The sequence below is a fragment of the Artemia sp. Qi Xiang Cuo genome, chromosome 6, assembly GCF_049724085.1.
Source record: "Artemia sp. Qi Xiang Cuo chromosome 6, ASM4972408v1, whole genome shotgun sequence".
In the NCBI taxonomy this organism is placed as follows: Eukaryota; Metazoa; Arthropoda; class Branchiopoda; order Anostraca; family Artemiidae; genus Artemia; species Artemia sp. Qi Xiang Cuo.
This window is the reverse complement of record NC_142799.1, coordinates 76,469,057-76,485,173: the sequence shown is the minus strand read 5'-3', so window position 1 is coordinate 76,485,173 and position 16,117 is coordinate 76,469,057. Positions and strand designations below refer to the sequence as shown.

Genomic DNA, 16,117 nt, shown 5'->3' with positions numbered 1-16,117 from the left:
AGAAGGTCAATTTCTTCAATGTACTTTGCCACAATGGGAATAGGCTCACAACAATAAAAATAGAAAAAAAGTGAACAAACACACAACATGAGGTATCAACAACATAATAATAGTAACATAGTGTTTGGCGAAATCCTCTATACAACCATCTATATATATATATATATATATATATATATATATATATATATATATATATATATAAACTGGCAATCAATGAATATATAAAATATGAAAAATAAACCTTTTGGAGTAGTGAGTGAACTTTTTCGGCAGGCAAAGTGATAGGGCTTTTCTTCTTTCCTTTCTCAACAGCACTGTGCGCCTCTTTAATGGCCCATCTATCAATCGGATTGGGAAACATTTTTTGTATCCTCTCTTCAACATCCTACAAAACATCATGTTATGGTATTAATTTTTACGTATTATTAAAAAAAAATATCTATAAAGAGAAGGGGGATTTTTGGGTGAAAACTCATTTTACGTTAAATACTCATTTTAAATTAGAACATTCTTTTTTTAATATAGCATTGTTTTGCTGATGAACTAGTGAGTTTCATCTTAGTGGAGTCGTTACTCGGCTTGTACCAGTTTTCAAACAAGCTTGCTCCAGGTTACAAGGATATGAATGAAATATAAATAAATATATAATGAGCAGAAATTAAGTCATATAATAAGTCAAACTTAAAATAATTAAAGTTTCTATGATTGAATTAGTGAAACCTCAAACGAGCACAAATTACATTGGATAACTATATCGAACTTAAACTACTACTACTACTAACAACTCACCGCAGCACCAAGCCGCCTGAGGCCAACACAGCTACGCACGCTCCTCCTCCACCCCAATCTATTCAAAGCCTCCCTTTTTACACCCGCCCACGAAGTTCCCGTTTCCTTTAAATATTTCTCTATGACGTCCTCCCACCCCAGACAGGGACGGCCTGCTTTCCGTTTAGCGCTAGATGGTTGGACGAAAAGAATAATCTTCAGCAATCTGTCATGCTTCATCCGCACAACGTGCCCTAGCCACCTCGACCTTTCTTTCATTATGGCCCTAGAGAACGGTATTGAACCGCATTTTTCGTATAGCCTATTGTTTGAAATACGGTAAGTCATCCGGGTAACCAGAACAATCCTTAAGCAATTTCTCTGGAAAACATCTAGCAAATCTTCATCCGCTTTTCGGAGCGTCCATGCTACAGATCCATATTTGACCACTGTTATCACTGTAGCTTCTAATAGTCTAATCTTGGTTTGCAGACTTATCTTCCTATTCTTCCAGACTTTTTTTAACTGTGTAAAAACATCCTGAGCCTTGGCTATTTTATATTTCACATCTTCACTGCTCCCACCATCTTTAATAATAATACTACCAAGATAAGCTGCCCACCTGATCAATCTTTTCATCACCCAACGTCACCTTTTCATCTTCACTTATTCCTAGCCTTAGTGACTTAGTCTTCTTAACATTAATTTTCAAACCTATTCTAGTACCCTGAACTTACAAAACCTCTAAAAGTGCATTTATATTGCTGACACTTTCATCTAGGATGCTTAAATCGTCAGCATAATCTAAGTCCAGGAGACTTTTTCCTCCCATTTGATTCCGTGGTCTCCCATTGCCTTTCCTATGCTCCTAAAGACAAAGTCCATCAAAATAATCCAAACAAAGGGGGATAAAACACAACCCTGCTTAACTCCTGATTTTATACAAAACCAGCTGCTAACCTCATTTCCTATCTTAACCGCAGCAGTGCGTACATAGCACTAATCACTTTAATGTATTTGTCTGGTATACCATACAAGGATAAAAGCTATTCTAAAGCTCTTCTATCAACAGAATCGAACGCTTGCTAATAATCTATAAAACTGAGGACCAAAGGTGTTTGAAAACTCAGGCATTTCTCAATTATTAGCCTAAGAGTGAAAATTTGGTAGACACATCCTCTACCTTTTGTAAACCGCACTGCTCTTCTCTTAAAACTTTGTCTACGGCATCTCTCAGTCTAAAAAGTATCATATTACTAAGTAATTTACTACCAAAAGATACCAGACTAATCCCTCGATAATTACCACATTCACTCTTCTCACCTTTCTTGTAGAATGGCCTGACTGAGCTTTTTATACAACAGTTAGATACTTCCCCTTTTTCAAAAACCATATTCACAATCTTTCGAAACTTATTTCTAACCTCAGAGCAATCATATATAAGAAACTCATTTGCCACTCTATGAGCACCTGGAGCCTTATTATTCTTTAATCCTTTTAGTACTGTTGCTAATTCCTCCTCACAAAACAAATCTTCCTTCACATCCAAGGTATCACAAACTTTTTCATTTTCCTCTATATTTTTTCCTCGAACTTAAAATAGCATCGAACTTAAATTTCCATTGAACATAAAAATAGTATATATTACTCTGCATGAATAAACGAAACCTAAAAGGTGCAAAATTGTAATGAATAATTTAATCAGACTTAAAAAGAACAAAACTGTCATAAATAAGAGTGAATCTTTCGCCCCCTTATACACTTGAAAGACTAGTCTTTGGTTCCCACTGGTGCTATTTTTTTTTTTTTTTTTTTTTTTTTTTTTTTTTTTTTGTTGCGAACGGCTCACGGATAGCCGATGCAGGAAAATCACAAAAAAATTCACACAGAAATGGTTCACTACAGCCGTTGAAACGCAAAGATATTATGAGACATTTAAAAAGCATATGCATAGGAATAGGCTAAATCAAGTTCTAGAAGCCAAGAAAGCGAAGGGCTTTGACTCATTTCCCTGAAAATACCCCGCCCCCCCCCCCAGGACTCGCCTATTATCATTTTGTATTAAAAGGACAAGACCCTCGTGCTGTTTGTCAAATAATAATGGAAAACTTTTGATAAACATGTTTAGTTTCTCAGTTATTTGCAATTTATGGTTCTAAAAGCTTTCAATTCAAAATAACGGATGCGATTTTCAACGGATCAGTAGAAATATTTCAGCGCAACCGTTGAACCGTTATGACGCAGAAACTTACAGCGAAAAACGAAGGAAATCTGACGAATCACACAAAAAACGGCAGTTTTTGCGCGAAATCGCATCAGTGGGAAACCAGGGTAAAGGGTTATTTGTGCTTTAATAAATACGATTTATATGTCCATAAGTATACTTTTTATTTGTCACAGAAACAAAAGAGAAAACACAATGCTAATCAAGGCTTACAAATACAGTTAAGTAGGTCCACTGCCCTATCAAACCCTCTAAAAGGCTCGAGTGTCATTTGCGCTTTAATGAAAATAATATGCATTGTGAAGTGTTTTTCATTTTCTTGAAACAGTTTAGAAGAGAAGCTTCTTACAATAATTATATCAATCTGTTCAGTTTGCGGAAGTAATATTTCGAGTAGGCAAATCGATAAATCATTCACCAATTGATTTTCAACACATTTGAAAGAATTAGCACAAATTTAACAAGACAATATTGGTGAAAATCCATCAACAATTGACTTGATTATTAATTTTAACTTCTCTCTTCGTTTCAGGCTTTATTTATTCATCCAAAATATTTTCTGCTCGATTTTAGGTTGGAATAATAATATGACTTTATTTCAGCTCATTTTGTGTTTCGATTTCAATGTTGACTCTTCTTTGAGTTTCTTTTGGAAAACACACTTTTAAATTGAAATCTGTTCATTTCTTTTACTTATGCAGTGTTTACTCTTTTTTTCCAGTTTTTCTACTTAAGAGTTAAAGTATTACATTGCAATTTGTGCAAGATTTGAATAGTCAGTCAAAATCACAGTAGACAGAATATACCAGTATGATCATTCTCTATCTCACCCATTATAAAAACCCAGACCGGGGTGCGAGTGCTCCAGAGAACGTTTTTGCAGATATAAACATAGGCGAAGTCAGATTAGCGGGAATGCAGGTTAGTCTGTTTCCGTCTGTTTCCATCAAAGTGCATTGAAACAATCGAAACAGACGGAAACAGACTAACCCGCATTCCCGCTAATGCAGAAATAAGTGGGAGGAGCTTTTTGTGAACGAAGACCAGAAATGATCTGCGATAAGCTTACTGGTATATTCTGTCTACTGTGGTCAAAATGTTCGATCGGACGTAATATTGTGCAATACTTTTTTAATAATAAGTTTGGGATTGTTGGATTTCTGTTCGTTGTCAGTTGAACAAAGAATATGACTTTATTTCTGCTCGTTTTATGTTTCACTTTCAATCTTAAATCTTCTTTGAATTTCTTTTGGAAACCATCCTTTTAAATTAATATCAGTTCATTTTTTTTTTTACTTATGTAGTGTAATTATGGTATAACTGTAGAAATCTTTTTAATATTTATTTCTATTTTTTCCGCTTAAAAGTAAAAGTAATAGACGGCAATCTAAATTTTAGGCAAAATGTGAATAATCAATCAAAATGTTGACTGACTTTTAAAACTTGTTTAATGTTAAGTTCGGGTCGGATTGGGAGGAGAATTTTAGAAATACGGGTTGATAATCGGCACGATTTTTTGTCTTCAATGCAACTGACGTGTTCATCCTGTAGATACTTTTGAATATAGACGTACTTTAATCCATTTAATAATTTACCCTTAATTTGCGGGGAAAAGGTAGCAGGACTCTCCACTTCCCTTGTTTGGCCCTTATAAAAAAGCCCAATTAGTTTTCTTTCCCCCTTGGAAGAATATAAAATTCAATGCCATGGAGGGAAATCAACCAACTTTGAAGGCAGAAGGACCCTGGACGACAGAGTCCAAGTGCTTTCTAACGAAGAAGAAGAATAACTTTATTTGAAAATTCTTTTCATGTTTTGTTTTAATGTAAGTGTCAGTTTGTTTAAACGAATGCATATCTAAGTCGCTTACAATTTAGTTATGGTTGGTTGTCTGAAAAAAATTGGCCGTCACATATCAAAACAACAAAATTTGTTTCTAAGCTTTGTTGTCTTCATTAAGGTGCTATTCGCCCTGTCTACATACCCTGTAAGTTTCCAGCCGTTTAGCAAAATGAACTTACATAATGACATTGTACAAACAAGTTTTTCTTTAAACATTTCTTTTTTTTTCTTCGTTGAGGTAACCTTGATTTAGTCTACATAACCTGAAGATTTCAGCTCATTCAGAGAAAAACCATTTTGGTACATTGTATTGCGTTGCAAACCGATATAACCTAATTTTTTTTATATTTTTTCCTCTTCGGTCCGTTTTGCCTAATCTACGTGCCAGGTAAGTTAAAGCTAATCCGAAGCCGAAAAATGGCATATTTAGGGCGTCATGTATCAGTAAAACGGCTTTTTCTATATTTTGTATCTTCGTTGAGGTTCCACTATCATTGTATACGTTACTTGTAAGTTTTTAGGCGCTGAGAGAACACCAATTTTTGGCCAGGTTTTGGGCGTCATAAATTGTTGAGACCAATTTTTTCGAATGTATTTGTCTTCATTAAGGTCTGTACACATATACATTGGGGTTCCCTTAGTACTGGGACTAATATATCAAGACTTCAGGCCATCCAAAACATCACTTTTTGCTTTGGTCCCTGTTTTAAGGCAGATAAATATTTCTTAAGTTTTTTTTTGCATAAAGGTCCCATTGACCTTACTGATGCAAGTTCCAAGCCAATTGAAAAAACAATACCCCATTTCTCGGTCAATATTCGATTTCAGTTAGATCTTATGTACTAGGATTTCCTTCGCCCAAAGGACTTAGAACAGAAGTTTCAAGCAAATCGAAGATAATTTATCAACCCTTTTTGGGGTCCTTACCCCCAAGCCAATGTTTTAATAAGGGGCACCTTGGCTAAGGCTAAGGGTCACCCTATCATTGTATACATTACTTGTAAGTTTTTAGGCGCTGAGAGAACACCAATTTTTGCCCAGGTTTTGGGCGTCATAAATTGTTGAAACCAATTTGTTTTAATGTATTTGTCTTCAATAAGGTCTGTATACATATACATTGGGGTGCCCTTAGTACTGAGACTAATATATCAAGACTTCAAGCCACCCAAAACATCACTTTTTGCTTTGGTCCCTATTTTAAGGCAGATAAATATTTCTTAAGTTTTTTCTTTTTGCATAAAGGTCCCATTGGCCTCATTGATGTAAGTTTCAAGCCAATTGAAAAAAAATACCCCATTTCTCGGTCAATATTCGGTTTCAGTTAGATCTTATAAACTAGGATTCCCTTCGCCCAAAGGACTTAAAACACAAGTTTTAAGCAAATCGAAGATAATTTATCAACCCTTTTTGGGGTCCTTACCCCCAAGTCATTGTTTTAATAAGGGCCACACTGGCTAAGGACCTACGGATGCAAGTTTCAAAACAATCCGAGTCAAAATTTTCTCGGTCCATTTTCAAGCTTAACAACCTCCATCATCCCAACAAAAATTTAAGGTCCCATTCTTCCAGGAAACGGCCAAGATTCTAACAAGCCCGCCTTTATTTTTCACTATAAAACATGTCAGTAAACATTAGCAATCGTTATAATATAGTACCCTTGCTCCTGGGCTTTATTGTTCCTGTTGTCCCTGGATGCATATTAATTAGATCTTAGAACTACTTTGACAAAGAGGACAATCTGAAAATCGTGACCAATGCCACGAGATTTATACGGATTTTGGAGACAGAAAAAGGCAAAAGAGGGGTCTTGTTAGTTGGTACCCTTCAAAACAACCAAACCTGAAAAATCACACTAAAATTTTAACTTCTAATCAAATGAGACTCATCCCGAGTTGCAATGACTATCCATTCGCTACAAAGGGAGAACAAACCTTATATATTAATCTTTGACGAGAGAAGATTTGATGAGACCATAAAATATTAATATAGCCATATCAACCAAGTACATTCTGCTAATATGAAATCTAAAACATAAGCTATAATATATATTATGTTATTGGATCCGAGTTTGGAGTCTAGTAATATAAGGTCTTTGATTTTGCCTGATTGTATATGTGCATTATTATTGCCGTAACGTCTTAATATTTTCAGTTTTAACTTATTTAGAGTTTAAATTACATTTCTTTTATATATATGAGAGAACCAGGCCAAGCAAGTACTCAACATGTCGTTAGAAGTGATAACAGATATTTGGTATACGACAACCCATTGGTATAAGACATTAGCCATCCATTCGTAACCCAGTTTAATCAATAGGTTTATGAACTTACTGAATTTTCACGCCCTCGGGTAGACGAAACTGAATAAATTCCGGAGATGTGTAAGATAAGATTTATTACTGAAAAACGGCTGTCACAAGCCCAAATGGGCCGAATTCAAACTCTAGCGTCAATAAACAAAAAAAAACAACCAAAAACAAACAACAGCAACAAAAATTATTAAAGGGTCAATGCCAAATCATTAAAAATGTCAAAACAAAGGAAACTCTCTAAAATTAGAAAGGGAATCAAAAAATTAAAACAAAAAATTAAACAATTTAGTTTTGCAACCAAGAAATAGAAAGCTGAAAATTAGCAAAATAAACATCAAAATTATAAGGTAAAAGGCCATTAAGTGGGGGGGGGGGATTCATTTATTGAATTTGTCAACTATATAAGGGATGGAAGTTCTTCCATACTTTTCAATGGAAACTTTTATTGGGTCAAGAAGGGGGATTTTTGTAAAGCAGAACGCGGGAGGAGAGGTCGAAGGGGTGAATATTACTGCTTCTACTACTACTAACAACTCACCGCAGCACTAAGCCGCCTGACACCAACACAGCTACGCACGCTCCTCTACCATCCCAATCTATTCAAAGCCTCCCTTTCTACACTCTCCCAGGAAGTTCCCACTTCCTTTAAATCTTTCTTTATGACGTCCTCCCACCGCAGACAAGGACAATCTGCTTTCCGTTTAGCTCTAGAAGGTTGGCCGAAAAGGACTAACTTCGACAATCTGTCATCCTTCATCCGCACAACTTGCCCTAGCCACCTCAAACTTTCTTTCATTATAGTCCTAGAGAGCGGTATTAAACCACATTTTTCGTACAGCCTATTGTTTGAAATACGGTCAGTCAGCCGGGTACCCAGAACAATCCGTAAGCAATTTCTTTGGAAAACATCTAGAAAATATTCATCCGCTTTTCGGAGCGCCCATGCTTCAGAGTCATATGTGACCACTGCCATCACTGTAACTTCTAATATTCTAATCTTGGTTTGCAGACTTATCTTCCTATTCTTTCAAACTTTTTTAACTGTGAAAAAACACCCTGAGCCTTGGCTATTCTAACTTTTAACATCTTCACTTCTCCCACCATCTTTACTAATAATACTACCAAGGTAAGTGAAGCTGCCCACCTGATCAATCTTTTCGTTACCCAACGTCACCCTTTCATCTTCACTTATTCCTAGCCTTAGTGACATAGTCTTCTTAGCATTAATTTTCAAACCTATTCTAGCACCCTGAACTCGCAAAACCTGGTGATTCATATTGACCAGGGAAAAGGGGAGTTGTCTGAGGGTTATGAACAAGGATGTAATTTGCTGTGGGGCAAGGGGGCAGTTGTCCCCTCCAGTCCACAGATTGCCCTCCCCCCACGCCCCCACCCAACCACAACAGAAAATTAGTTTCTGCAAAAAATCTTATCAAAACTAAGATAAGCCTGCATAATTCAAGCATCCAGAGAAACAGGTCAGTTTTCTTTAGAAAATCTTTGCCCTTATGGTAAAATATCTCTAATTTTTCATTTTTGACTGTTATTTTCACTTGATTTGGAAAAATCGGCTCCAACTGTGCCCCCCTCCTGTGATTTTGACGAAATTACATCACTGATTATGAAGGGCATCGTTAACAAAACACAAGGAAATTTTTACTCTCCTTTCCTTAAGGGTGACTAGATTTGCTCTCCGAAGAAGGGAAATATAAGGCACTTTATCCTCATTGAAGATAACTCTTAAGAAACAGCAGCACAAAACCGAAAAGCATATCGGAAGTGTGTGAGGGAGTAACATACGGAGCAACATTCATTGACAATATATCAGACCTTTCCTTTAAAGCTAATGACTAATATTTTGGAATGCTGCATCCTGTCCTGCTAGCAATATTTCAGTCTTCTAGAATAGCAAGAAGTGTTTTTGGGAGCCCCGTCATACATTACGGTACGGGTAGCCATATTCTGGAATAGGTCTAAATATGCAGGAAATGGTCAAGTTAAACAGAAAACTGTTTTGGAGCAAAAAAACATAATCTTTTTAATTGCAAATATATTTAAATTAAAAAAAAACCTCCCCCAATCACCAATCCCAACCGCAATATCTTATAATTTGTAAGTTCTTTCCTTATTGTTCCATAATGTCCACTGAATTTGCCTATTTTAACATGTCCTACGCTCTACTGGCTCCACACTAACATTAGAAGGAGTTCTAAAACCATTTAGAGATAATAAAATCAAACCTGAATGGAATGTGGGGTTGGTTTCAAGCAAAGCATACTCAAAACCTTGAAAAGAAGCTTCTCCACGTATTCTAATGCGTCTAGCTGAGCTTCCAAAGTGGGGTGAACTTGCTGGAGCAGCTGTAAAAAAAAACGAAAAGAATGGATAAATCATTAATTTTGGAAACAAGCATAAGGAAGCATCATCACTTATTCTACCCTTCTTTTCTAGCAAATGTAAAGGTACTACTTCAGATAAACAAATTCAATCCACTGGATGGGGCAGTGTCAGAAAAGCAAAAAAAGCTGATCTTTAGGCTACAATTTTTCTTGGGGTGGAGTTCCTTCAGCAATTTATATGCATGAAATATATGCAATAGCCTATAACTCGACAAAACATCTTCGATCATTTGTCCCCTTATTGCAAGAACGGGGAGAAATATTTCAGCAGTTTATAAATATTAGGATCCCTAAAAGCAAATATTGTCCCAAATATATAGTCTGCTCCATTTCATTAATTGAAATAGTCCAAGGGCTATAACAGAGGCTGAAGAACCTTGCATAGTAGCATAGCTCACGTTAAAGTATGTATTTACGATATTTAAACTGTTGATTTTTGGGGTTAAGGGGGGGGGGGGACCTAGGTTAGGTTAGGTTTCGTATTTAATATATGCTATGCTTTAATAATTAATTATTATTATCTTATTTATATACATGAAATATTGTTAGAGATCACTCCAAGATGTCAATCTTCCTCAAATTCGTCAACAATCAACTGTAGTGAATCGAGGGGTGCGTCCTGAAAATCAGATCATTGGCCCCTCTTCTTACTGGGTTGGGTTGACAATTAGGCTATCCCAATCTTTGAATATTTCTTTTTTACTCAGGATAAATTCGTAATCTTCTTTTTGGGACAATTAACTTGCGGCTGAATTCACTTCTATTTCACAACAGGCGGGCTTTTCAGTTGATACTATTTAGCCCTTTTCCTTTTGTTTCACTCTATTGGCTACAGAGCTACTGGCTTGGTTGCCTCTTATTTATTAGACATCTTCAGATATCTTTCAGTAGATCTTTCGACTCAATGAGTTCAAATATAAGATGACAGATATCGATTTCTGTGCTCTGTGTGCAAGTGTAGTTGGCTAGGCTCTTGGCTGACAGTGAGATTTTGTGGTGTTTGAAGCACTTTAACAGTTTACAATGCAAGGTATGCTGTGCAGACGTCAGCGTATTACATTCAAATAGGCAGGGGTCAAGTGTTTCATTTTTCATATTACAATACCTGTAAAGAGGGGACAGGGGAACTGAACCACTTGAATTAGGAAACTGATAGGAGAATGCAAGAAAATTTAGGCCATTTGTTCCAGAACGAATTCTATGATAAATTTTAGAAAAATCCTTATTGGGAAAGGGGGAAAGAGTGGGATTATTCTTATTAAACATAATATCTGATAGTCTCCATCGGTAAATATCTCTAATGGGGATTGGTGTCCCACTTAGCTGATCGATCTTTAAAACATTTTTTGTTATTTCGCAAACCTGGTGGCTACGCCACATACCAGGGTGTCTAAGAATGAGCAAAAGATAGACCCCTATGTCACTTGACACTATATTGTCTACGACACTAATAGGACGACTTGTACCGCTGTCAAAAGTTGACTATGGAGATGAATACAGTAACTTGAGGATTAATCAAGAGCCAGAATAAGCTATAATATTATTTGAATTATCAATCAAAGGTTTATTTTCCATAAGGTGTTCTAATGCCATGATTATGGCATTCAACTCTGCAGACATTATAGATACACTATTATACAATCTCTTACCCATTCCAATCTTTAGGTGAGGAAGGAAAGCATCACTTGCTACCTTCTCATTCATTTTGGACCCATCAACAAAAATTTGGAAATGGTTATTATAAGTAACTGTATTAAGTTCAGCGAATTTTTTCTGGACGAAAGCAATGGGGGTTAAATCTTTAGTCCACTTTGAGAAATCAGTATTTATTATGGGAATTGGCCAAGTCCATGGCGGGAATTCGAATAAAGCAGATTCAATAGACATTGTTGGTACAAAAAACTTCTCCTGAATATTGGTATGCCCTTCTATAATCCCTGTTTTCTTGGCTGGATTTCTAAGCCATTTATGTCGGACGTTTGACCCCTTTTCTTCAATTTTTGTAAGATGTTTTGTCAAGAGAAAGCTACGTCTCTCTCTTATTGTTGTTAATCCACTCTCCATAAGCAGAAACTTGGTGCTTGTGGGTTTCCTAAGACCAAATATGAGACGTGTTATATTATTTTGTATGGTTTCAATTTTCGCATCTGGGTCTTTGCACATGCACCATAGACGATGAGCCCATAGTCATTATGGGGTCTTATATGTGACTTATAAAACTGGAGTAAAGTTTTCTCCTTACAGCCCCAGGATGTGGAAAGAAGTCTTTGTAGTATAATTGTTTTTCTATAGCGTTTTTTTATTGTGTTTGAAATGTGGAGGTGGAAATTAAGTTTTTGGTCAAGCATGAGACCTAGTTAATTAATATGATTATCTTCTGGAAGAGTTGTTCCATGTAGAGTTAGTCTTGTATTAACATAATTTCGCTTTTGGTGAAATTGGATTATTTTCGACTTGGTGGGTGCAATGGGTAAATCTGAATATTGAGAAAATTTTTCAAATTGGAAAAGTGACTTTTGCAGCTTTGACTGTGCAATCTCAAAGGTGTTGCCAGATGACCATAGCACAAGATAGTTACCATGTTACAGAGTCTTTCGGTATAGGCTACGGCATCAGAGGTATAGAAAAAAGGTGAAGACATTGGAGGCTGCTCCCCTAAGAAGACCTTTAGTTATTGTATTTTAGGGTGAAGAAGCCAGACTTAGATGTGCAATGAAGTTTTGCGCTTCCATGAAAGATTATGTAAAAGAAACTAGCTTAGGGGGTAATCCAAGGTTTTCAAGTTTAGTTAGAAGGATCTGGTGGTTCATATTGCTATATGCCCCTAGAAAGTCTAGGAAAGCTGCAACTAGGACATTATTTTTTTTAAATGATTCATTTATTGCATTTGTTAGCAATTTTGAAAGCATCTGTTGAGGAATGGTGTTTCCTGAAACCAGTTTGAGTGTGAGGGATCATATTATATTTTTCAACAAACCAGAAGAGTCGATAATAGAAAATTTTCTATATTATTTTACCCATCACAGGAGAAATCATTATAGGCCTATAAGACTCAGGGTTATTTTTGGGTTTATTTTTCTTTAGGATTGGTAGCAGGGACGAACATTTCCAGATATTGGGGAACGTAGATGAAGCCCAAGCATGATTATGACAATTTAGAAGTTCCTGTTTGTATTAAGGGGTGATATTCTTTATCCATGTAGGGTGTATAATGTCATAGCTGCTGCTGGTCTTGGTCCTAATATGATGTATTGCATAATTCATTTCCTGGATTGAAAATGGGCTGGTTATATACTCGGATCCTGGACGAGGTTGGTAACTTCGGTTCCTAGGGATTGGGGATGTTTTGCTGCAACTATTTGGTGTTAGCTTATTAACAAAAAGCGTGGCAAATAACTTAGCTTTTTCATTATCATTGTCATAATGGGTATTATTAAGTATAAGCTCATACAGGAGTGGGTTGGGAAGTCTTTTTCCCACAGATGTGGCTTATGACTTTATGAATAATTGGCTCATGTGTTTCTCTGGAGAGATTATTTGCAAAATTTTTCCAGTAGTTATATTTAGCATTTATTACAGTCCTTTTTAGATTAGATTCTGCTTGTAATTTTCTTAAATACGTAATAGGTGATGGTTTTTTTTAGGAATGTTCTCCTAGCTGCCTTTTTTGTTCTCCATTTATTTTGGCAATCATTCGTCCACCATGCTTTGGGAATGTGTTTAGGGAAGGTTTTCTTAGGTATTGTCCTGGGGATAGCATGATTAGCTGTATTTATTAGTAAAGATGCCAAAACTTCAGCATATGTCTCGGCTGTTGCATTTGAAATGCATGAATTATGGGTGAAGCTTGTAATTTCATCATTTAGCTTATTTTGGAACATAGGCCAATTTGCTTTAGTGTTAATATATTTTGAGGTATGTGTTAGAGTTTCAGCAGGTTTATTTAGGAAGCAAACTATGGAAAAGTGGTCAGTACATAGACTATCAATTTTATTTATATAAATTTTATTCAAAATATTCAAAGACACAATTTGTAGGTCAATTGTATAGAAACTGTAACTTTTGGGGTTGAAATGTATATTCAGGTTTGGAGTGGTAGCAACAGCTAATCCATTATTATTTGAAGTCATACGCTCAATGAACTTACCAGCTTTATTTGCTGGTTTATTACCCCACAAAAGGCTATGGGCATTGAAGCCTCCACAAATAATTATATTTTTTAACATATTAGAATTATTTATATAACTGAAGAAATCCATGGCATCTGCAGTTTGGCCATTAGGGTTATAGAAGCTTATTATGTAAGTTTTTGTATTATTCAGCCAAACACTGATATCAATTGCATCAACATCATTTACAAAATCTGGAAAGTTGATGCCACATAATTTTATATTATTAGTAATTATTAAAGCTACTCCACCTCCTTTTCTCTCTGATGATCTATCCTTTCTCAGGATAGTATATCCCAGAGACTTAATTTGTGATTTTGGGTTAAATGAGTTTCCTGGAGGCAAGCAATATCAATGGAATTATTATTCATAAAAGATGTTAGTTCATTTAACTTATTTTCTGTAAGTGATCTTACGTTCCACTGGAGTATTGATATGTCTTGTGTTGTTGATTTATTTTTCATATGACCGTGTATCAATGTTCAGCTATGTTAATAGTAAAGCAAGATCTTTTTTTGCTTGGATGAGCATATGATTAAGGGTGTAGATTTTTGCCGATTCTGCAATGATTTTTGTTTTCTGTTGTTGTTGTATATTCATGGCCTGAACTGCATTACAGTTTAGAATGAATAAGCATATATTTGGAGTTTGTATGTTTAGTTGTGCATTCGGTTTGTCAATTAAGGGATTAATTCCTGGTAGTGCTTTTGATTTGTTTCTTCTTAGGAGGGGGGCCAGGCAGACCTCATCTCACTGGATGAGGAGGCCTGTTGGCTTGGTGATTCTTTCTGATAGGGATGTGAGCTAGGGGGTTTAGAGGATCGTGTTTTGTAAGGGGTACTAGTTGCATTGGGAGTGTTTGACTTGGGAGCTTTGGTTGATTTCATTATGTTCTTTATTTGGTGTGGTTGGGCAGCATTTGCTTCCATAGCTGCAAAAGGGTATGGAATGGGTTTCTCTGTTGCTATTTAGAGTGTTAGTGCTCTTTTCTTATATGCAGGGCATAGTGATTTATTGGTAGATTCATGTGGGCCTTTACAATTGATACATGTAGACTGAGTGTTGTTGAAAGGTGTCAACTCTTTAGGATGGGACCCTTTACATTTGCTACAAGCTAGGAGAATTTCATTGCATTTATTTGTTGTATGTTCCAGTTTCAAAAACTTCTGACACTGGGTAAGTTTTGGCTTGTGTTCCTTGTGTGGTTTGATTTGCCCGACTAGGAATAACGTTTCTGGGATGTTAGTTTTTTCTTAAGTGTAAAAAAGAAAGGTCCACTTGTTTTTAGGCCATTAGAGTTGGGTTTATCCAGTTGGCTGACATCTTCAACAGGGATTGTGTTACCAGCCGTATCTGAGAGCCCTTCTTTTAACTCCTGAATAGATATTTCTGAGGGAACATTATCTACTACTAATTTTGTTAGGAATTGTTTTGTGTTCCATTTAGATGCATTAATCGGGATATTCTGAAGGGAATTTAGATTAATCATACTATCAGCTGATTGCTGATCTTGGACAGCTATTAGCAAAGATCCATTACGGTGAATGTTAAGAGAGAACATTGATTTTTAACAATTTGAAAATTGCAACCCTTATTGTAGTAATCTTTGTTATTTAAAAGAAATAACAAATCCCCCTGCCCAAGAAAATCTTGGGCAGGGGGAGGGGAAATACTTTTGATTCGGGAAGTTTTTCTTTTTTTTGGAGCTCCTAGAAAGGACCTCTTGAAACCCATGATCATCTATAGTGACATTAGCCCCTACACTGATCATTATCCTATTCTCAGAATTAGAGCTATCATGTGAGCATTGTGATAGTGAGCTTGACCAGCGAAGATGGGGATCAATTTCATTAGTATTTGGGGTGGGATCTGGGGGGACTTTTTCTTTAGGGGGAGTTCTATGCATTGCCTATTGGAATAAGCTTTAAGCAAAACAAGAAAGGATAGTACTATGATACCAGACCGTCTGCACTCTACTGTGGGGAAAACTTCACCATCCACAAAAGAAACACCACAATATGGCCATGAGGAGGATTTTGAGTACGATTGGTTCGGTATAACGAATCGAGACAAATAATTCACAAAAAATTCAACTGTAAATTTCTTAATGTGTTGCTGTTTTTTGAATAATTTTGTTGTTTTTGAAGCTTCTTCTTCTAATTCACTGCAGGCGGGCTATTCAGTTGATACTATTTAGCCCTCTTCTTTTTGCTTCACTCTGTGGGTTAAAGAGCCACTGTCTTGGTTGTCTTTTATCTTTTAAATATTCTCAGATATCTTTCAGTAGATCTTTTGACTCAAGGAGTTCGACTATAAGACGATAGATGTTAATTTCTTTGTTCTGTCTACAGGTATAGTTGGCTAGGCTCTTGGCTGATAGTGAAATTTTGTGGTGTTTCGA

General features: G+C 36.1%; 1 protein-coding gene across 2 annotated transcripts in view; it reads right to left on the bottom strand.

Annotated features, from left to right (window-relative positions):
* Positions 1 to 16,117, bottom strand: part of Sos (Son of sevenless guanine nucleotide exchange factor) — a 157,282-nt gene that overhangs the window by 98,700 nt on the left and 42,465 nt on the right. For both annotated transcript variants that reach the window (XM_089090363.1, XM_089090362.1), the window contains exons 3-4: positions 9,389 to 9,508; positions 245 to 388 (exon numbers count right to left, since the gene is read on the bottom strand). In XM_089090363.1, coding sequence (XP_088946489.1) covers positions 245 to 388; positions 9,389 to 9,508 — 264 coding nt within the window. The remainder of the gene's footprint in view (positions 1 to 244; positions 389 to 9,388; positions 9,509 to 16,117) is intronic.